The 23,503-nt window shown below is 36.5% G+C and overlaps 1 protein-coding gene across 1 annotated transcript in view; it reads left to right on the top strand.

Annotated features, from left to right (window-relative positions):
- The first annotated feature begins 252 nt into the window (after window positions 1–252).
- Window positions 253–23,503, top strand: part of LOC113510411 (uncharacterized) — a 37,649-nt gene continuing 14,398 nt past the window's right edge. The window contains exons 1-4 of the mRNA XM_031908264.2: window positions 253–424; window positions 6,731–6,893; window positions 12,238–13,113; window positions 14,417–14,555. Of these exons, the coding sequence (XP_031764124.2) occupies window positions 6,762–6,893; window positions 12,238–13,113; window positions 14,417–14,555 (1,147 nt within the window). The 5' untranslated portion in view covers window positions 253–424; window positions 6,731–6,761. The remainder of the gene's footprint in view (window positions 425–6,730; window positions 6,894–12,237; window positions 13,114–14,416; window positions 14,556–23,503) is intronic.

The following is a 23,503-nucleotide window of genomic DNA, read 5'->3' as shown; positions in this document are numbered from 1 at the left end:
GCAATGTTAGTGAGTGGCTGTTATCGAATACTGAAAATGTCGATTGTTCATAGTGGTTGAATAACTCGAGTATGGTGAATTATAAATGATATTTTTTAACAGATATAAAAACAGCGCAAGAACAACTCTTCCATTTTATAGCAGCCCAGTATACATATTAATATTAATCCTCCTAATTATGTACAGAACCTCAATTGTCCGACCAATTGAACCCTTCCATCGCAGCCGGCGTCCAATGAAGCTAATTACAAGCTCAATTTACCGCGACGCACTCGACACAGCTCTTGTCAGCAGTGCACACCGCTCCTACGGGTTTCTTTGACGTATTTAATTGGATTGGAAGAGATCACGTTGTATTAAGTTCAGTGTGTGCCAATGGGATGTAGATTTTGGTGATTATTTTGTTGGTGGAGTGATTAATCAGGTATTGGAGAAGGAGACTGCTTATTTTCTTTTTATGGGTGAAATGGAATGGTAACCCTGCCTGCGCAAGGGGGGGAAAGGGATTGTTAGTGATGGAGACTGAGAATCCCATTGCTAGCAATATACCCAACCTCCTCGCGGTTCCCCCTGGAAACTATTATGGTTGATTCCTGATGAATTCATCATGATGGACTAACTGGCCTGTTTTGATTCTCATCTATCACCCTTCACTGGTGCTCCGCCAGCGTATCCCGTTAGCGCAAGCGGAGTTACAATTCCATTTTCACCCATCAAAAAAAACCCTGCCTGCGTTATCGGTATACGCTGACGGGGCACCAGTGAAGGGTGACAAGTGAGGATGATGGCAGGTCAGTTGGCCCATAGTGACCAATTGAATAAGAAATTACCACTATGGCTTCCAGGGCGAACCGCGTGGAGTTCGACCTGATATAGTGTATTGCTAGCAATGAGGTTGTTAAATCTCATTACTAACAATCCCTTTCCCCCCAAATTGTGCCTATATCATCGTTCGACTATTACAAATGTGGTAGTTTAAAAACATGTTTGAAAATATAGATATTCGGTACGCTGAAACGGCTAAATGGATTGAAATGAAACTTTGTACATATGGTAGATAGATCATACCCTGAATTAATATACTGAATATTTTTTGTTAATTTACGTGGACAGTTTTTTGTTAATTTACGGAAAACAACTAGTGAGTTTCTGAATGGGTGACTCGTAAAAGCAAATGTTGCACTTAGTAGATGCAGGTGCTTAGAATCATTTTGCATACAGTCTGGGGGGGGGGGGGTTCCTATACAGCATCAGTTTAGCAGTGGACAGCTAGTTTATGTATCGATCTTTTTTTTATGCAATTTTGAATGATAAATAATCAATGGTCTACTTGATGGAAAGTGCTCTCTGTCGTCAATAGACATAAATAGAACAGAGCATAGTGTGTTGCCCATGATACCTGTAGTGAAACACAACTTGCTAGCTCAATACTGTTTATTGTATATCGAAGGTACTAATATAAAAACCTCATCTTTCCTACCCACATAATTATACTACATCTTTCCCCTTATGACATATAACATTATATATATGTATTTATAAATAGTAAGTAAGTATAAAGGTAAAAATATAACAAATATCTGTTCGAATTCAGTATATAAGTGTAAACTAATATAATAAGTATAATTTACAACATTAACAAAAACCTATATATATATATATATATATATATATATATATATATATATATATATATATATATATATATATATATATATATATATATATATATATATGTACTCACTACATTAATGTTAATACAATAATACTATTTATCTACCTACTCATCATGAAACTAATTACAAATTAAAAGAATAACAGTATCAACACAAAATTAATTTAAAACACTACTTGTTTAATTTGATAGTTTTTAGTCGGTTTAATAATAAATATACATAATATTATGTATATTTACTTTAACGATTTATTTACTATATGGAGAACATAGCTACCATATTGGAATACATAATTTGTGATTACATTTGATTTGCATTAAAACCTGTTTTTTTTTTTCCTAATAGTTACAAATTGCGCATCGTTAGTGCTGGGTAATTCGTATGTACGTATATGATTAGATATGCCTGTCTGTATGGCGTTTTCTTTTGTACAAGTACTCGCCTCTGCGTCACAGCCTGTGGTGCTGGATGCAGGAGTCCCTGGCCTTTCTACTGTTTTATTTGTACCTGTGACTGTAGCTTGTGCTCCCTCATTACCTTTGCGCCGCCTGCAAACTATATGACGACGATTACGTCTAAATATACGTCCAGTCTCGTCTTCTAAAATGTACGACCTTGGCTCCTTTGCTTGTTGCACCACCTTCATTAAACGACGTTGACCGCCATCATTAATGACCACCTTATCATTTTGATCCAAGCTGGGGTAGACTTTGTGTTTTGCTTGTCTATCATAGATGGATTTTTGTCTTGTCTGTTTGTTTAATAACTTATCATAATTAAGCTTGTTGTCCACTTTGTCAGCTAATAACGGCTCGTAAATCGGTAGACGGGTATTTAAACGTCTTCCCATCAAAATTTGTGCAGGCGAATCCACACCATCCCTAGGTGTAGATCTTAAATTTAATAAACTTAAATGGAAATCATGTCCCGAATCTTCACATTTTTTTAGCATATTTTTTACGGTATGTATCGTGCGCTCGCTTTTCCCGTTAGATTGTGCATATAACGGAGATGAAGTAACATGCTCAATTTCCCAATTGAAAAGAAATTGTTTAAATTGTTTTGAAGTGTACGCCGGTCCGTTGTCTGTTATTAACATTTTTGGTATACCATATCTACAAAATTGCTCTTTCATTGCTCCAATAACACATGAGCTTCCAATTGAATTTATTCTATTAACTTCTACATAATTTGAAAAATAATCCACTAATATAAGGTAATATTTTTTTTTATATTCAAAGATATCCGACCCTAACTTATTCCACGGTAAATTTGGAATTGAATGCGGTATCATCGGTTCTCGGATCGGCCGCGGTGCATGCAGCGCACACGCAGCACAACTGCGTACGACACTCTCTACGTCACGCGACATGCCCGGCCAAAACATCACCTCCCGTGCGCGCCGTTTGCACCGGTCTATGCCTAAATGTCCTTCATGGACACGACGCAACATATCCTCCTGCAAAGTACTCGGAATGTATAACCGATTATCTTTAAGGATCAGGTTTTCTACATATTGTAAAGTATCCCTATAAGACCACAATAGACGTACTTCTGGATTCACGTTGTGTCTACTTCGAGGCCATCCATTACTAATATAATTTATTAATATTTGCGCTACTCTGTCATTTTTTAATTGCTCTTTTATTAAATCCAGTTTTTTATCACTGTATTGTAAATGCTCTAACATAAAACAGGTTTGTGCTTCTAATTCTTCATTGATCCGTTCATGCATCAGTATAGGTAATGGGGCGCGCGACAAAGTGTCCGCTATGTACATGAATTTGCCGGGCGTATAAACCACTTTGAAGTCATAACTTTGGATGCGTAGCATCATACGTTGCAGTCGCGCCGGCACAGCTGAGAGCGATTTTTTAAATATAGATTCTAGTGGTTTATGATCCGTCTGTATTGTTACATCGTTTCTACCGAATATGTACTGATGAAAACGTTCGCAAGCAAAGACAATCGCCAGCATTTCTTTTTCTATTTGCGCATAACGACGTTGTATATCGGTAAGTGTAAGGGAAGCGAACTCGACCGGCCGCCCTGCCTGTAACACCACGCCGCCTAGTGCCTCCGCGCTCGCGTCCACTGATACCACTATAGGTAGTCGGTTCGAATACAGTGCGAGGACGGGAGCTGATGTAATAAGACATTTTAATTTATTTACAGCATTAGTATGCTCGGGTCCCCATACCCATTCCACATCTTTTTTTAGAAGCGCTCGTAACACTACTACATTTTCGGAATAGTTTGGAATAAATTTAGAAAGATAGTTTACCATACCTAGAAACCTTTCTAGGCCCCTTCTGTCTTTAGGTATTGGCATATCGACTACGGCTTTGACCTTAGCACTGTCGGGCCGCATGCCTCGCTCATCAAAAACATGTCCCAAATATGTAACCTCTTTTACATTAAATTTACATTTTTCTTTATTAAAACGAATGCCTATCTCTTTGGCTCTCTGGAGTAGCTTTTCTAATCTAGCATCATGTTCCTGTTTACTTGATCCCCAAACTACAATGTCATCGATAAATGATTCAGTACCTTCTATATCCTCAAGGTACTGTCTCATTAAACCATGAAACATTTCCGGCGCACAATTAATTCCATAGGGAAGTCTTAAAAATTGATACCTACCATAAGGGGTGCTGAAGGTACAGAGGTCAGCACTAGCCTCGTCCAGTTCCAGCATCCAAAAACCACAGCGTGCGTCCAACACGCTGAAGTGCGTGGCGCCGCGCAGGCGCGCGGCCACCTCCGTCACTGTCGGTAGCGAGTAGTGTGCGCGCTGCACCGCCCTGTTCAGGTCACGCGGATCTAAGCATATACGGATATCACCATTTTTTTTAGCAGCTATAACGATGGCATTCACCCATTCAGTAGGGTAACTCACCTTCCTGACAACTCCTAACTTTTCCATTCTTTTTAATTCTGTGTACAATTTATCTCTCATACCTAGAGGGATCCTACGTGTTGGACAGATAACGGGGGCAACACTTTTATTCACAACAATTTTGTGTTTGCCCGGTAGTTTGCCGAGACCGTGAAATAAATCCGAGTAGTTGTCAATATTTAAGGTATTTACTCTTTGGATCGCTCCTATTTGTAAACATGCATTCAATCCAAGAATGTTTTGACACTTCATATCTGCTATAACAAATTTTAAATTATGTACTTTATTTCTAAAACTAATTTTTAAATTGCAACTTCCAATGACAGGAACCGAGTTTCCCGTGTAGGACAACACTTTTTTATTGTATGGCATAAGACTATTCGGATTTATTCCTAATCGGTCAAAATCTATCTTTGTTAACACATTTAACATTGCCCCTGTGTCTAATTTAAAATTGATACGTTTACCACTAAAGTCTATTATTTCTATCCATTCCTTGGGTAAATATTTTTTACTTTTACCCATATTTACCATATTTATGTATAACACATCCTCACTAGAATCCGACAACGAAGTACTCACGGTATGCACTCTTTTGCCAAGCACTCTATTTGAACACACTCGAGCAAAATGACCTTGACCGTTGCACACGAAACACGTAGACCTAAACGTTGAGCACCGTTGCGCCCCCTCACAGTAGGTATTTCCACAACGCCTACAAGGAGTGTCGCGTTGCTCACGCGGTAGGCGCTGCTCGCTGCGCCCGCCGCGGCGGCCGCGCTGGCGTCGCCGGCCACCGCTCGGGCCCGCGCCGCCGCCTCGGGGCGCGCCGTCACCGTACACTGCATCCACATGAGTACCCGACGACGTCGCCTCCTCTATCTGTCTACGCTCCTCTCTAGACATCTCGGCCGCTTCACAAATTTGCACCGCTTTCGCGAGGGTCAAGTCCTCCGCCCGTAGTAATCTATCACGCACGACGTTATCCAATATTCCACAAACTATTCTATCTCTCAGTAAACCGTCCACTAGGTGTTCGAATTCACACCCTTGACTCAGTAATTTTAATGCCGTCACATACTGATTAATTGTTTCCCCAGCGACTTGATTTCTTGTAAAAAATTTAAACCTTAGAGATGTAACATTCACTTTCGTTCCGAAGTGGGTATCAAATTTTTTTTTAAACACTCAATGTCATCGGGATTTTCCTCTTTTGAATACGAAAACGTAGAATAGACTTCATAGCCCTCTGCTCCAATGAGATTCACTAGCAAGCTCGCCTGTACCTCTTTAGATTCTTTATTGACGCCTGACGCTTTTAAAAACATGGCAAACTGTTGCCACCATTTCCGCCACGTTTCTGCTCGGACGGCAGGATTACCATCCACACGTAATTCTGAAGGAGGACGCGCGTGTTCCATTTTCCAGATATAACAATATGTCTACGGACACTGAACTTGACTTTCTTCACACCGGTTTTTAATTATAATACTGTAAACGCATTTATTTGATCGGACCGCTGCCACCATGTAGTGAAACACAACTTGCTAGCTCAATACTGTTTATTGTATATCGAAGGTACTAATATAAAAACCTCATCTTTCCTACCCACATAATTATACTTCCTGCGTTGCCATTTCTGGTTAACTATTAACTGTTATGCCTCTGTATCCTATAACTCCATTGTCATATCCACACAAAAGCACAACTGCTTCACAGCAGAAACACGAATGGGACAGACGTAACCAGGCAGAGTACTTTTGTACGAATACTTTCTCTGGTAATCTATAATCAAAATGGGAAACGAAAACTCTTTTAAGTTTGACAACTGTTACCAGAGGGAGACTTTGTACAAAAGTCGATTGCTTGGGTACCTCTGTCACATTCGTGTTTCAACCGTGAAGCAGTTGTGTTTGCATGGCTGTGTTTCGGTTTGAAGGATGGGATATGGCGTGAATTTGCTGGGTACAGAGAAATAACACCTGAGTCCTCAGGAATGGCAACGCATGGGGGGTATCATGGGCGAAACAGTTTGCTCTGTTATGTCCATGGTACTGTTCATGTCTATAGGCGACGTTAACCGCTTTCCATCAGGTGGACCGTCAGCTTGTTTGCCATTCTAAGTTGTATAAAAAAAATGCTTTCATCTTATCAGGTTGAAACCAGCGAATAGATAGACAATACAGATGGAGAAGTTGACTTTAAAGAAGATAGAAGAACTGAACGTGGATCATATAGTGAAATTATTAGACAGAGCAGATCTTACAGAGTTTGCGGAGTTCGTTAAAGAAAGAAATATAGACGGAAGGAAACTCTTGGTGAGTACATAATTATAGTATGTATACTGTGTAATCTTAACTCCTTATTTATAAAAAAAAATCTCTCACAAACCTATTTTAGCTATTGAACTGTTTTGTCTCTTTCTATTAGGCTAAATTCTCAATTTAAATAAGAAATAATCAGTGAGAAAACAATGGGCGGCCTTATCGCTAAGAGCGATCTCTTCCAGCCAACCTTTGGATGGAGAGGAGTAATTATAAACAGTATGGAATATAAAAAATAGTGTAATCGATTTGTAGAAGGATTTAGTTTCTATGAATAGGAGGGTTAAAATATAACAATTACGTATCACAGTATTTGTTCACGTTTATCTTTGAAACTGCTCAAGTGGTTATAAGAAATTTTGTACATTATGTATTGTTTGCTCCAATTTGATGGATAATTAACCGGTAGTAAGCGGTAGCATGTGATACAGGGCTTTTTTTTAATGGGTGATAATGGAATGGTAACCCCACCCGCGCTATCAATATACACCAGCGGAGCACCAGTGAAGGATGATAGGTGAGGATGAAGCAAGTCAGTTAGCCCATCGTGACGAATTCAATAAGAATTGTTCACGATGGTTTCCAGTGGGAACCACGTGGAGGTCGACCTAATAAGGTATATTGCTAACAATAGGGCTGTCAATCTCCATTGCTAACAATCCCTTTCCCCCCTGTGATACAGGGTTAAACAACGATTGCTGAATCAGCTAGTGTATTACATCATTGTGGTATACCGTTTAGTCCCGGCATAGAATAGACCAGCCCTTCCTTTACCGTGGGTGTGGTAAGAGTTAAGGGAGGGCGAGGGATGGACAGCAGCACCTCTTAAAACCTAACTTATCTAAAAGCCTAACTGCGGTTGCCAACCCGCCTGCCAAGCGTGGCAACTACTGGCAAACTTCTCCTAATGGGGAAGTCCTATGTCCAGCAGTGGACAGTTAACGGCTGAAATAATAATAATGTAATTATGTATATGTAATAATAATAAATTTGTTTCTTGAAGCGGTTTACATCCAATAAAGAAGATGAGACAGCCGTTAATGAATATTTTCACAATATTAGAAAGCAGAAAGATATGATTTAATTGTATATTTGTTTGTAAATGATAAATTAAAAAAACTATTGAATCGATTTTAAAAATTCTTTCACCTATAAAAAGCTACATTATCAGCGAGTAAAATAAGCTATATATTATTTAAAAATAAATGTAAAGATCACTACCAAAATTAGAAAAATAAAAAACAAAGTGTAAAAATTTGCCTAACCTAATAAAAAATACTAATTAATTTTCCCATTTACCTACTATTTTTTTTAGTTTATAAATAAATCAAATACTGCAAGTTCTCCATAAATAGGATGTCTAATATTCATGAATATAATTTTGTTTCTATGATATTAAGTTTGTGTCTCATAATTTCCATTATTTTTTCCCATTTCCGTTTCTAACCTTGTTAACCACTGTGCCTCTACATATAAAAGGAAATATTTCAATCTAATTCATATTTAATTTCCCAAGAATATAATTTCACCAGAGGGAGACTTTGTACAAAAGTCGTTTGCTTGGGCACCTCTATCACATATGTGTTTGTACGTTGAAGCAGTTTTTGCATGGTTGTGTTTCGGTTTGAAGGATGGGATATGGCGTGAATTTACAGGGTAAAAAGGAATAACATCTGAGTCCTCAGGAATGACAACGCATGGGCGGTATCATGGGCGAAATAGTATACTCTGTTATGTCCATGGTACTGCTCATGTCTATAGGCGACGTTTACCACTTTCCATCAGGTGGGCCGTCAGCTTGTTTGCTATTCTATGTCGTATACAAAAAAAACTAGTATATTGTTTGAGAAATAATTCTTGTAACAAGCAATTTGCAGTGGTACCCTACTACATTTTTGTTGTATTTTGTTAAGAGAGGGTCTGGCTGTAAACCAGCGCTGTGCAGCTGTTCACATTGCATTGGGACACTCACAGCATCAGCTGAGCCGGTTCCTTTTGCCTAGTATGGGACACTTTTTGTATATGTATTTTCTATATTTTATATTGTAATTGTGTGTTTACTGGCAATAAATGTTTTCTTTTCTTATTTTATTTTATTTTATTTATTAGGCGCATATAACAGAAGTTTACAAATACAAACTTAAATTATAACATGCAAGTACATTAATGTATCGTTCAGGTAAACTTGCCACAACATGTGCACACAGCGTGATCCAATAATAAATGCGACTGCAACAAAGCCATTTTCTATTCTTTTTTTTTTTACAACACAGGGGGCAAACGAGCATGCGGCTCACCTGATGGTAAGTGACTACCGTCGCCCATGGTCACCCACAACACCTACGGCATTGCAGGTGCGCTGCCGGCCTTTTAAAAAGGAATATGCTCGTTTTCTTGAAGGTTATGTTGTCGTATCGGTTCGGAAATACTTCTATATTTTTTATACTTAAATATTCTATTCTTAATGTATATACTCGTATAAAAATGTTTAATTCTCCGAAACGTTTCCTCGCACGAGGGATGGGTGTCAATTACTCAAACGTATTAAACATTCAGAAGACAAACGCAACCCTTGACCCTTCATTAAAACTTGCCATGTCTAAACTATTCCACTAAACTAACTTTAATCTGCACTCATAAACTTGACGGCATTCCACGGCTTTGAATAAATTTTAATTTATCCTCAACCTTGTAGTGGAGGGGGGAAAGGGATTGTTAGTAATGGAGACTGAGAATCCCATTGCTAGCAATATACCCAACCAGGTCGACCTCCTCGCGGTTCCCCCTGGAAACTATTATGGTTAATTCCTGATGAATTTATCATGATGGGCTAACTGGCCTGTTTTCATTCTCATCTATCACCCTTCACTGGTCATCGTCACCTATCATCCCTCACTGGTGCCCCACCAGCGTATACTGTTAGCGCAGGCGGGGCACCAGTATATATATATATATATATATATATATATATATATATATATATATATATATATATATATATATATATATATATAAATCATTACAGCAGATACTAATAATTCTTTTATACACCCATCCACTACGAGGCTAAAGCGATAAGTTCTCGGTTTCACACAGAAGAAATGACATTCTAATCACTAAAAAAATATTTTTCTTGCCTAGGTGCATGCGTCATTAGTTCGTATGACAAGTTTAAACTTGTTCTCTCAAATACCAGTAGTTTATTTTCATGAATTTTTGTAGTAAACGTCGTGCATGTTTTTCGTTAAAATGGATAAACTTGGATATCGTGCGGTCATAAAATTAGTACGATTACGGGGTACGATTTGCTTGGTCATCCCCCCTATTCTCCTGATTTGGCATCGGACTTCTATTTTACCCCAAACTTGAAGAAATTTGTTTCTGGGAAGCGGTTCACGTCTGATAAAGAAGTTGGGACGGCCGTTAATGAATATTTTCACAACCTTCCAGACTCTTAATTCCGGAAAGGAATACTGATGTTAGAGGAACACTAGATCAAGTGTGTTGAAATCAAGGGAGATTATGTAGAAAAATAAAAAAAAAAGAATGCTGAAATTCGCAGTTTTTAATTGTCAGGCCGAAAACGTTTCATCTTACCCTCGTATGTAATATTTATTATAACTGATAGTAAATGCTAATTCTTGTCTGGTATCCTTGTCTGTGATGCAGATTCGCCTAGTGTTTTTTTTATACCACTGAGGTGGCAAACAAGCATACAGCCCACCTGATGGTAAGCGGTTAGTGTGGGGCCCTTTGCAACTTGTCATTATTACATTGTGTTTTTGTCAAATAATTAATTTTTATATTTTGGTTCCTTATTAATATTGGACCGGCGTATACATGGACGGGTCGTTACATTTATGAACATAGCAACTAATTTTGCTACAAGGTTTTTCAGTCGCCAGATTTCACTTTAACTCACAGGATAAACAATTTCCTTTTGCCGCGGGCGATTTTCTTTGTATTCTGTTGTGAATATATTTTCAGGAATATTTTCAAATATAAATTGAAACAGATTTGTTATGTTATCTTGGGGTTTCGAATATTTCATGGGAGATTGTTGATATAATAGGATGTTTAGATTGTAAACTGTGGCATAATTTAACAGGATAACTGTTTGGTTTCCAACCATCAAAAGTTTAATTATGTTTACCATATAGAGATAAGAGAAATTTAGACTGTCACATTTTTCATTTTGAATTCGGTGCTCACAACAAAAAATTATATACTTGAGTATGCTTTTTCTGTATTAATTTACATATTTTACATATAATGTATTTAAACAAAACATGTAACAATTATATAATAACAATAATGGTACTATGTGATAATATATCCGGAGTTATTTACTTATTTATGAATTGCTATAAGTATAAAAATTTGTTACAAAAATTGAAATAATTCTGTTTGCCATCTTAAAGTAATCCTATAAAAATGTCTGTGATCTGCCCGATATTTCTATAATATATCTAATACTAGCTGACCCTATAAACGTTGTTTTACCACTTATTGCGAAATATAAAAATCGCAATTAAAATACAGGGGTTGATCATAAAACGATGAAAATTTAAAATTGTATGTATTTTTCAATGCTAAATTATAATAAAATAAAAAAATTTGTCAAAAAAATAAAAAAAAAATATTTTGAGGTGGGTCACCCTTATCATGGAGGGGTATGAAAAATAGAAGTTGGCCGATTCTCAGACCTATATGCACACAAAATTTCATAAATATCGGTAAAGCCGTTTCGGAGGAGTTTGGTAACAAACACCGTGACATGAGAATTTTATATATATATATATATATATATATATATATATATATATATATATATATATTTATATATATATTAGAGTTCTTTCTATTCTAAATATAAGATGCTGTATTGTTGACAAAGTCTAAAAATCAACCATTTAGTGAGATAATATATCCATACTGAGACCTAGATAACATTTCACACACATATTCCGTATAAAAAGTGAAAAGTTTTTAAAATCTTAATTATAACGAAGATAACCAACACTGCACGTAATTTCGTAGTTTCCTTTAATGAATAAAAAAATCAATCAATTACAAGTTATTTACTTTCAAAAGCGGGGAAAACATTTCGGTCGCAACTTTGTAAACACCGTAAAGAACTTCCCATAAACCAAGCAACCGGCGAGCAAACTTTTTTAATTTAACCTATTAGTTTCCACAAGGCTGGTCAATTTGCGTTCGCTGTAACTTTAACTCTTTCACAGTCGGAAAACATCAGTCGTATTGAGGTGGCTGATTCGAAAAGTTTGCACATTTTAAATATGAAACCACCAAAAGTTATTTACTTTGTAATTTTCAGGATGTCACCGAGGGAATCGTCAAATTATGGAGGCCCAGTGTCAATGCTAAAAAATTCATATTGTTCATTGAAGAGTTTAAACTCAAGCCAGATAAGTATCTTGAAAGACCGGAGAAAGATGTAGACGTTATAAGACATATGGAATCTAAAAACATTTCTATAGAATGCCAGTATCAAACTGTGCCTGCTAGACGAATAAGGGAAGACAATATGGCATCGACAACATTATCCAGTGTTGAAGAATTATTGAAAAAATTGGTGCCAGCAAAGAGTTTCTTATACCGGAATCAGCCAAGGACAATCGAGAGATCTGTGCCTTCTTATATGCCCATGGATGGTGGTCCGAAAAAACCGAAACGATTCTTCAGGTTAAGTTCTTACGAGTATCCACATTTCGATTTATGGTCAAGAACTTCAAAACACGAGACTTTCGACGATAGAGGGTATTACTCTGTAAAAACGAACAATAGGTACTTCATACAAAAAACCTACAAGAGACAAGATTCGAAAACCAAATATAAATCGTTGTCGACTGCAGAAGAGTTTAACGAGAAACTACCGGAAGACCATTTTTACGAAGACCTTTGTTACAGTGACATGAATAATAGTGAAAATAAAACAGAAAATGCGAATTTTAATCAAGTTACATCCGTGAAACCTTGTATGGTGAAAATACAAGAACTGTTTCAGTCTTTCAAAATGCCTTTTTTTCGGAAAAATGAAATAGTGAGTGGTGACAAAAGTGGTGTGGAGGATAAAACTGAGACGGTAATTGAAACAAATGTGTATGAGAACAGTGACAGTGCTACTAATATGTATGACTCAATACATGTTGTTAGGCCAGTCATCGACGGAAGTAATACAGAAAAGAATGAGGTAAATATTTAATCATGCCATACAGTTTTCAATTGCCTATTGTTAAGTAAAAATAAGTTGTTTATGATATATCAGAGATTTGACCCGAAAGGAATCATCTGGTTATGGTTAAAATCACTTTTTTTTTAAAGATTTTGGTAAGATTGTGGTAATATAAAAAATCTTTTGAATACTTCAGTATTCAATCTACTCGTATAGAATGTGCTGAATTTTTTCTTACGCATTTCGCTGATTCTCTTCAATTAAATTTTCCTTCCGTAACAACCGTCAAAGGGCCAGTTCTTTCTTTATTTCTTTAAGTTAGTCGACCGCGCTTAAATTCATTACAGCAGCTGTACACTGTCGGCATAGAAGGGCCTTTTCCAATAAATTCCATTTGAAGTCTATTAAAGAATTCGTTCGGTTTTAGGTGACATTTGAAATTTTATAAAATTTTCACCGTATACCATTTTGGTTGTATATTTATTTTTAAATGAGACATCATTATTTTAAATTAGCCTGTTAAACGTATGTTGGAAAATTAATAATTGAATGTTCGAATTTTTACTAAACAATAATATTTTAAGCAGGAATTATAACTGGCCAGTGTCTTACACAAATTTTTCTTAAAATTTGTTCAAAAATAGTCTACATGAGTTTGTCCCATCTACCTTCCTATTTCGTGGGTGTCGTAAGAGGCAACTAAGGGAGGGCGAGGGATGGGCGTCTCTCTTAAAACATCTCTAAAGCCTAACTGCGGTTGCCTATCCGCCTGCCTCCGCCGCCTGATTCCACTACCATTAGTATGTGTGTGACTGCTAACACTTGCAGATTGGCCACACCTATTATTACTAAAAGTTCCACAATGTATGTTTATCACTTTCTTTAACGTGGGCGGTTAGCTTGTACGCCGTGTAATCTACCTATCTATACTTATAATAAATCTGTAGAGAGGTCAATTCTGTCCATGAAATATATTTCCAAAATAACTATCAGGCGGTGATTAGTGATCGATACTGATGCCAAAAATGCAATCAGTAAAATTTGTGTCTGTCTGTCTGTATGTTCGTTATAGAAACAAAAACTACTCGACGGATTTTAACAAAACTTGGTACATTTATTCTTCATACTCCTGGGCAGGTATACTTTTCATCACGCTATGATCAATAGGAGCAGAGCAGTGAAGGGAAATCGGAAGAAGTAACTCCATTTTTAAATTTCTGTCGCGTGTGCAGCCTTAATGGCCACTTTTTAAAATGCAAAAATGTCCACCCGTGCGACGCCGGGACGGGCCGCTAGTGAAGAATACAAATATTTGTTCCAGTGCAAGTTGCCCGTAGAAGACTATCTAGAGCCAGTGCAGTTGAATAAGGACTACTGTGACGTCACAGTGAGGGAGAGGGACGACTCGTTGCTCGGGTACATCATGAGCATCTTTGATAACAGATTTGGCTTCAGACGAGGTGAGCACTTATATATATAATATTTATTTATTTAACTCTTTATTGGATATAATACAAACAAATTTATTATGACAATTAGAAAATTCAATAAAATTAAAATAACAAATCTAAGTATTTAAATACATACATACATACATACATATCTGTCACGCCTGTCTACCATTAGGGTAGGCAGAAACAATGGAACGCCAAATGCTTCGTTTTGTATATAAATAAAAGGTGCAAAAGGCAGTCTTATCGCTAGGGCAATCCCTTACAAACAACCTTTGGTTAAAAGGAGAACAGATAGAAGGGTAGCCGATAGTAGGTAGCTCTGGTAACAGTTGTCGAACTTAAAAGAGTTTTCGTTTTCCATTTTGATTATAGATTACTAGAGAAAGAATTCGTACAAAAGTACTCTGCCTGGTTACGTCTGTCCCATTCGTGTTTCTGCTGTGAAGCAGTTGAGCTTGCATGGTTGTGTTTCGATTTGAAGAGTGGGATATGACAGTGAAGTTATAGAATACAGAATTATTATTATTGTATACTATATGTATTTTTTTTATGGGTGAAAATGGTACGGTAGCCCCGCCTGCGCTAACGGGATACGCTGGCGGAGCACCAGTGAAGGGTGATAGGTGAGAATGAAAACAGGCCAGTTAGCCCATCATGATGAACTCATCAGGAATTAACCATGATAGTTTCCAGGGAGAACCACGAGGAGGTCGACCTGGTTGGGTATATTGCTAGCAATGGGATTCTCAGTCTCCATTACTAATAATCCCTTCCCCCCATAATATACGTATTATATGAGCATAATATAACCATAGTGAAAGTTCGCACGTTTATAATGAAGCGATTGTAAAATACCACAATAATTCTATGCGGTTTAGCCATAACATGAACACTGATTGTGCTCCCGTGTGTCGAACAATATTCACACAAAACCGCCAGTTTCATCACTACATCAATAAGTAGGCACGACACAAGTGTTGTTTGTAGTTTGTTTGTTGGCTTCATGGCTTAGCCAAACATCATTAAATATGGTAAACACGTACTGTATGGAATGGAGAAGGACTTAGATTACTTTTTATTCTGGTCAGTAAATATAGTCCAATTAAGCGGACGAAGTTGCGAGTAAAAGTTAGTATTACATATGTGAAACAGCACCATATCCTATCAGGTTGACCTACACCCTCCACGCGGTTCCCTTAGTTCTTTTCTACTTTTTTTTGTAGTTTAACCAACAAAAGAAATATTTTTATACTACAACGGTGGCAAACAAGCATACGGCCCGTCTGATGATAGTGACAGACATGGAAGATAACCTTTTATAAGATAAGACTACCTTTCGTACCTTTACGTCTATATTTTGATATCTAATTTATGCTATACTGTATTTCCTTTGAATTTTCTAATTGACATTGTATATTTTATGTTTTTTGGTGCAATAAAGAGTTAAATAAACAATTTAAGAAATATATTACATTAAAATATAGAGTAAGAAACAGTGTGATTAGAGAGAAGTGTGGACTGAAAGACGATGTAGTGACAAAAATCGAAAAAGGAATGTTGCGTTGGTTCGGCCATTTGGAGAGGATGGATGAAAGATGAATTACGAAAGAGATTTATCGAGCAAGAATAAATGGAGATGTCGGTAGGGGCCGCCCTAGACGGACGTATGTTGACCAAATAGGCGACGTGCTGAAGAAGGGCCAAATTAAAAGTAACCGTAACCGGCGAGCGTGTATGAAAAGATTGATGAATGTGGAAGAAGCGAAAGAGGTTTGTTTGAATCGAAGCATTTGGCGTTTCATTGTTTCTGCTTACCCTAATGGGAGACAGGCGTGACAGATATGTATGTATGTATGTATATATGTGAAAGTGAGTTTTTTTATGGATGATAATGGTATGGTAACCCCGCCTGCGCTATCGGTATACACTGGCGGGGCACCAGTGAGAGGTGAATGGTGAAGATAAAAAGGCAAGCCAGTTAGTCCATCGTGACGAATTAACTGATAAATTAGTCACGACTTTTTTTTTTGATGAGTGAAAATGGTATGGTAACCCCGCCTGCGCTAACGGAATACGCTGGCGGAGCACCAGTGAAGGGTGATCGATGAGAATGAAAACAGGCCAGTTAGCCCATCATGATGAATTCATCAGGACTTAACCATAATAGTTTCCAGGGAGAACCGCGAGGAGGTCAACCTGGTTGGGTATATTGCTAGCAATGGGATTCTCAGTCTCCATTATTAACAATCCCTTTCCCCCCTCAGGGCGGACTTAATGCCTAATGGCATTCTCTATCAGTCAACCGTTACGCTAAACACAGAGAGCTCAAGCTAAGTTCTCATAATAATGTTGAGGTCAAAAAGAAATAATAATATAGTAGCAATGGTTTGAAAAAAAAAATGCAACAGCAATAATAAATTATAAATTTTTAGAATAAATTTATGGGGTTTTATGAGGCGGGAATTAAGGCAATCGTGTTGATAAAATATATTTGCCTGGGATTATCTCGCCGTAGTTAAATCCCTTCCCTTCAAAAACCACAAATCATGCAACGCGAATCTCCAAAGTTTAGAATTTATGTCTGTCTAACTGCTACGTTATCATAAGACAACGACTGAACAAATTTTAATGAAATTTTGTGTTAGGTACATACATTTTTCGTATTACTTCAAAAACTTGTGGGTTATATCAGAATTGGTAGAGCGAATCATGAAATTGGTTGACTACAGACAGGAATTACTGAAAATGCATAGGATTATTTTTGCTTATTGAATCATTTCTGATCTTTTTTTTTTTTTATACAACTTCGAATGGCAAACAAGCTGACGGCCCACCTGATGGAAAGTGGTAACCGTCGCCTATAAACATAAGCAGTACCATGGACATAACAGAATATACTGTTTCGCCCATGATACCCCCCATGCGTTGCCATTCCTGAGGACTCAGGTGTTATTCCTCTGTACCCAGTAAATTCACGCCATATCCCACCCTTCAAACCGAAACACAGCCATGCAAACACAACTGCTTCACGGTTGAAACACGAATGAGACAGAGGTACCCAAGTAATCGACTTTTGTACAAAGTCTCCCTCTGGTAAAATGTTAATAAAATAAAAAAAAAAAACCTAGATGGCGTTAGTATCAAATAAGCAAAATAATATACCAAAGATAGACTTAGCTTAATAGTCATGAGTGAATGAATGAGTATACTTTATTTGCATTATACAATATAGGGAATAAGCAAGACAATTTACAAACACAACGATACAGTTGTATAAGTACAGTAAGGCGGTGTTATTGCTGAGAGCAATCTTTTTAAGACAACCTTAGGGTAATGGGCAAATTATTGTGTAAGCAAGTATAATTATGGAAGTAAAACATTAAGGAAAATTATTACAAGTAGCTATTATCAAATTTAAAAAAAATATTTTTTTTAACTATATATAATATATGAAAATATACATATATGTTAAATATGTAACTAATACTAAATGTTGTCCCCTTGGCCATCTCTGTTTCATTCATATTTCTGCTGAAATCAGCTTGCATGGCTGTGTTTTGGTTTGAAAGCAGTGAAACTATAGGGTATAGAAACATAACATCATGGCTCTCAGAAATAGCAAAGCGTGAGGCATATTTCCAAGGTGCTATCCATCTCTATAGACGCCAGCTGGTTCTATCAGGTGGGCCATATTCATGTTATTCTAAGTGTCGTAATAAAAGCATATATATATATTATATGTACTCGTACTTGCGGCTGAATTCACCGACACAGGTAGTATAACACGAAACATAGCAGGGCCTTTAAAGTGCCTTACATTCAGAGAGTGGTGGCAATATGAAATAATCTCATTTTATATAATTTCCGACACGGCTTAAAATGGAAACGCACTCACACCGGCTGTAACGTGGATACATACATTTATAACTTTTTGCAATTGTAATAATAACAATAATTTTTTCTCAATCATGCTTGGAAATGTGAGCATTATTTTGACAATCTTCTTAGAGATAAATCAAAATTGCCGTACTGGCCAGATACATGCGGGCAGAGGCCGGCAAAAGTTGTATGAAAAGCCATATCTGTCGTGTTTTGCGGCCAGATAAATTACTATGTAAACTCATATCTGTCCTGTAATTTAAAAATGGAATCACCTTTTACTTCGAAACATGGCTACCAAGGAGGTAACTAATAAAAGGTTTTATTTAAATTTCGAACTGGAATGTAAATGTAATATATCATTAGGCTATAAATAAATACATTTACAAAACAAGTATTTATTTATGTATTATTATAACAACCCTATTTCTAGGGTGTAATAATTTTGGTGGATGGCAATTATTTACAATGCTTAAAAATAATTATAAAATACTTAACAATAACAATAAACTTTGCTTTTAAAGCATTTAAATTAATTAATTTAATTTAGTTTTAATGTTCATTTTATTTAAGTATGCCTATCAGCTATTTAACACTTAAAGTACAAACTTCGCTTATACTGACACTAGATGGCGTTGTTTAATATTTCCAGTAATTACGCATACTATACATAATATACATTACGCTTAAAAGGATGAGCAGATTAGAATGAAAATTGCTTCACAGATAAATCACATCTTAAATTAACTTATAGGGTACATTTTATGCTATACCAATTTCACATTTATATTATTATATTATATTATGCAAGGTTGGATTGTTTCCAGAAGTTTTCTTTGTGTTAAGCAAAGTTAGAAGCCACGATATATTACTTGTACCTAAGTTTATAAAGTGGATTAGTGACACGAAAAAGGAGCGGCTAAGGAAATGCTTCCAGTTTGGAACTATTGTGGAAATAAAACGTATTTGGAAGTGTATTTATACCTATGTTATGTAGACAATTTATATACTAGAGAGAGAGAGACAGAGAGTTGAAAAAATCGATTTTTTTTATGCCGTTTAGAATGGCAAACAAGCTGACGGCCCACCTGATGGAAAGTAGTAACCGTCGCCTATACACATGAGCAGTACCATGGACATAACAGAGTATACTGTTTCGCTCACGATACCCCCATACGTTGCCGCTGAGGACTCAGGTGTTATTCCTCTGTACCCTGTAAATACACTGCCATATCCCAATTTTGAAGCCGAAACACAGCCATGCAAACACAACTGCTTCACGGTAGAAACACAAACGGGACCGAGGTGTCCGAGTCAGACCCAGGAGGATAGGTGGGACGAATGGGACAGAGGTACCTAAGTTAGATATTCTGGGTCACAACTGTGAAAACAGTATCCAATTTGGTGCAGTAGTTTTTGTGTGATCTCGCAATGAACATAGCGACACATGGATAGATAAAATTTCTAAAAATTCTTGTTTTAGCTTCCATTATTCTTATGAAGTCCCCTTATGGGATTTTTTTTTTAAATTTCTTCCATGTACAGACATTTTCTAGTTAGAATTTTACTATAAGTAATATTAGCACTTCAGCTGCCCGCTAACAATATGTTTTCTAACTGCATTGGGTTGACTGGAAGTGATCTCTGTCAGAGATAAGTCCACCCTTGCTCACAATATTTATAAATGCATTAACAATGTAATTTACAAGTGCAATAAAGAATATAATAGCTATTAATATTGAGTCGATATTGATTCGACTTGACTCGATTTTTTAATCGACGTCTTAAAAAGTTTAGATTTAGGTTTTTGTCTTACTGTGTTTCAGCTAATTATTAATTGATTTTCATAATTATTGTGAGTCGAAAGTTCTTTCTAATACTTTTATACTAATTTTAACTGAAATGGTCACGTACAGTGCGGTTTCAGATAAATTTTCTCCCACTAACGTTCAGACGATGGAATGAGCTCATATTTGAGGTTTTCCATAGAGACTACAGTATGGGGTTCTTCAAAAAGGGTATATTAAGGTTCCTTCAGGGTCTGCAACGCGCACGTGACAACCGTAGTGTTACAGGCGTCCATAGCCTACAGTGACCGTTTACAATCAGACGGGCTGTATGCTTGTTAGCCACCTTTGTTAGTTTATGCCAAAACAAAGTGGTTTTGGCATAAACTATTAAAAAGAGAAGAATATTTCTGAATATTTCCCAGAACATTTAGCAACGATACGGTGTGACGGGCATCCAAGATCCCACTGCTTGTTCGTTTCAATGGAATGGAATTAGCAAATCCAATAAGTCATCAGCGAACGCGAGCGGATCTGATGCGATGAGTCAGCAGACGTGATCATTTCGTTATATCGCATATTTTGTCGTATGCGCCCAATGGATTGTTACATACATTTACAACATCGCCTTTTTTATGGATGAAAAGTACGTTTTGTTCAGCTTAGAAGTGATTTCAATTGTGAACACGCACATACGTACGTGTGTGTGTGTCGTGGTACCTCTACAAGTACTTGTAGAGGAACGACGAGATGTTTCGTGGAGATATTGCCGGTATAATGTACCTTTGAATAAATTTGAATTCGAATTCAACGCGGATTCGCGTGTCTAATTATCTACAAGTAGATTTCATAGATAAGCTTATTATGTTTCAAATGAATTGTAGTTAACATTATATTTTGTGTACAATAAAGAATGAAACATTGTGGTCACTTTCTATCATCGTACGGCTCGTCATCGACAGGGAGTTCACCCTCAAACCTTACAGCCTAAATGGTCGCGGTTAACGCGGTTTCAGAGATGTTTTCTCCCACGAACACTCAGGTTATGGAATGAGCTCCTTAGCTTAGGTTTTCTCTAAAGACTACAGCATGGGGTTCTTCAAAAGGGGGGTAAAGAGGTTTCTTCAGGGTCGGCAATGTGCGCGTAATTCCTCTGGTGTTGCAGGCGTTCATAGGCTACGGTAACCGCTTACCATCAGGTGGGCCGTATGCTTGTTTGCCACCTTAGTGGTATAAAAAAATGAAACACTGAATGAATGAAACATTGCGTAGCAAAATCCAAAAACAGCTGTTTTTCGTATATTGCGTAGAAAGTTGTTCTCAGTTTTTTGATTGACGTCACAAAAATTGATATACACTCGATACGAGAATAAACCAATTGTAAAAAAAAGGTTCGGAATTGTACAAAAAAAAAACAAGAAATTCTCAGAAACCTAAAAAAAAAAAATTAAAAATCTCCTTTACGCAATATCTAAATAATTCTGTATCTATTTAGATGATTCTTTTTGTGACTGGTACCGAACAAGAATTCAGTACAAATATTTGTATGAAACAAACACGAGAGTTTGTTTCATACAAATATTATGAATAGAGAACAATTTTACTTATAAGTAAATACATAGAAATGGATCAATTGTAAATTGTCATTGAACAGTTATTAAAATATGAAATTCAAGTTTAATAATTGAACCGAAACAGCTATGCAAGGAGACTTTGTACAAAACTCGATTGCTTGGGTACCTCTGTCCCATTCGTGTTTCAACCGTGAAGCAGTTGTGTTTGCATGACTGTGTTTCGGTTTAAACGGTGGGTTATGTCGTGAATTTACTGGGTACAGAGGAATAACACATATAGTCCTCAGGAATGGCAACGCATGGGGAGGTATCATGGGCGAAACAGTATACTTTGTTATGTCCATGGTACTGCTTGTTTGCCATTATAAGTTGTTTAAAAAAAAGGTGCTCAAACAAACGACTTCTGTACAAAGTCTCTCTCTAACAATTGTTTGTATCTATAATAAGTTTACTATTGTAATCTTTTGGAGTAAATAATAAAGAGTATCTATCTATCTATCTATTTATATTTGATAAAATTTGTATTATTTAATTTCTAGTGTACATTTGTGCTAAGTATCTATTTATTGTGCGTGGCCACAGAGTTAAGTTTGTAGTCATGTTCTCATGTCGTTGTTTTTTACTTTTTTCTTGACTGACACGCATCATGTGCGCTCCACGTGTGTAGTGATGGGATGTTTGTGTCGATGATATAGCTACAGATTCTTACATTCATCCTCCAAATTGAATTTAGCTAAGTTGACTCGGGTTCGATTATTCTAAATTTACTTGTGATGTTTATTTTCTAGTATTTCATAATACATAAACGTAGTTTACGTAGTGGCGTCCTAAACTTACTTTAGTTTATTTAAAAAAGGAATGGATTGGTATATTCGCTAATTTAAAACTTAATTTTTAAATAAAAAGGAGTACTGTGTTTTTTTGATATTGTTTTCCGAATGAAATTGAAATAATCGTCGGAAATGACAATAAAGTTTATTAAATTCCCAATATCTAGTATTGTGTACAATTTTACGCGATTGCATCACCAATTCTGAATGCATTTTCACATTTTTTTTTTATACAACTTAGAATGGCAAACAAGCTGACGGTCCACCTGATGGAAAGTGGTAACCGTCGCCTATAACCATGAGCAGTACCATGGACATAACAGAGTATACTGTTTCGCCCATGATACCCCCTATGCGTTGCCATTCCTGAGGACTCAGATGTTATTCCTCTGTTACCTGTAAATTCACGCCATATCCCACCCTTCAAATCGAAACACAGCCATGCAAACACAACTGCTTCACGGTAGAAACACGAATGGGACAGAGGTACCCAAACAATTCACTTTTGTACAAAATCTCCCTCTGGTAATTACAGTCGATATCTTGTTTTTAATACTAGTAATAATAATAAACTTGTATAAAAAATTGTACAATTGAAATACAATTGAAGTCTGTTATTTTGCTCTATAAATTTTAAGTTCATTTTCATATGTTTTATTACGTGTAGATAAATTAATATGAGGCACCGTTCCTTATGGCAGTCTACAGATAATTCAGCAGTGGCCAGATAATGGCTGAGATGATGATAATGTTAAAAAATATAATTTATCAAATATTATTTCTATTAAAGTTTGTAAGCAAAAGATACGTCTCTTATTTAGTTTAGAATGCCTACAATAAAATTCAACGTTTAGTAAGAATACGAGTAGAGACTACCAGAGGGA

This window comes from Galleria mellonella, unplaced genomic scaffold (genome assembly GCF_026898425.1).
Source record: "Galleria mellonella isolate WM207_F2 unplaced genomic scaffold, CSIRO_AGI_GalMel_v1 utg35, whole genome shotgun sequence".
Taxonomy (NCBI): Eukaryota; Metazoa; Arthropoda; class Insecta; order Lepidoptera; family Pyralidae; genus Galleria; species Galleria mellonella.
The sequence above is the reverse complement of the archived record's forward strand: the minus strand, read 5'-3'. Positions and strand labels throughout refer to the sequence as shown.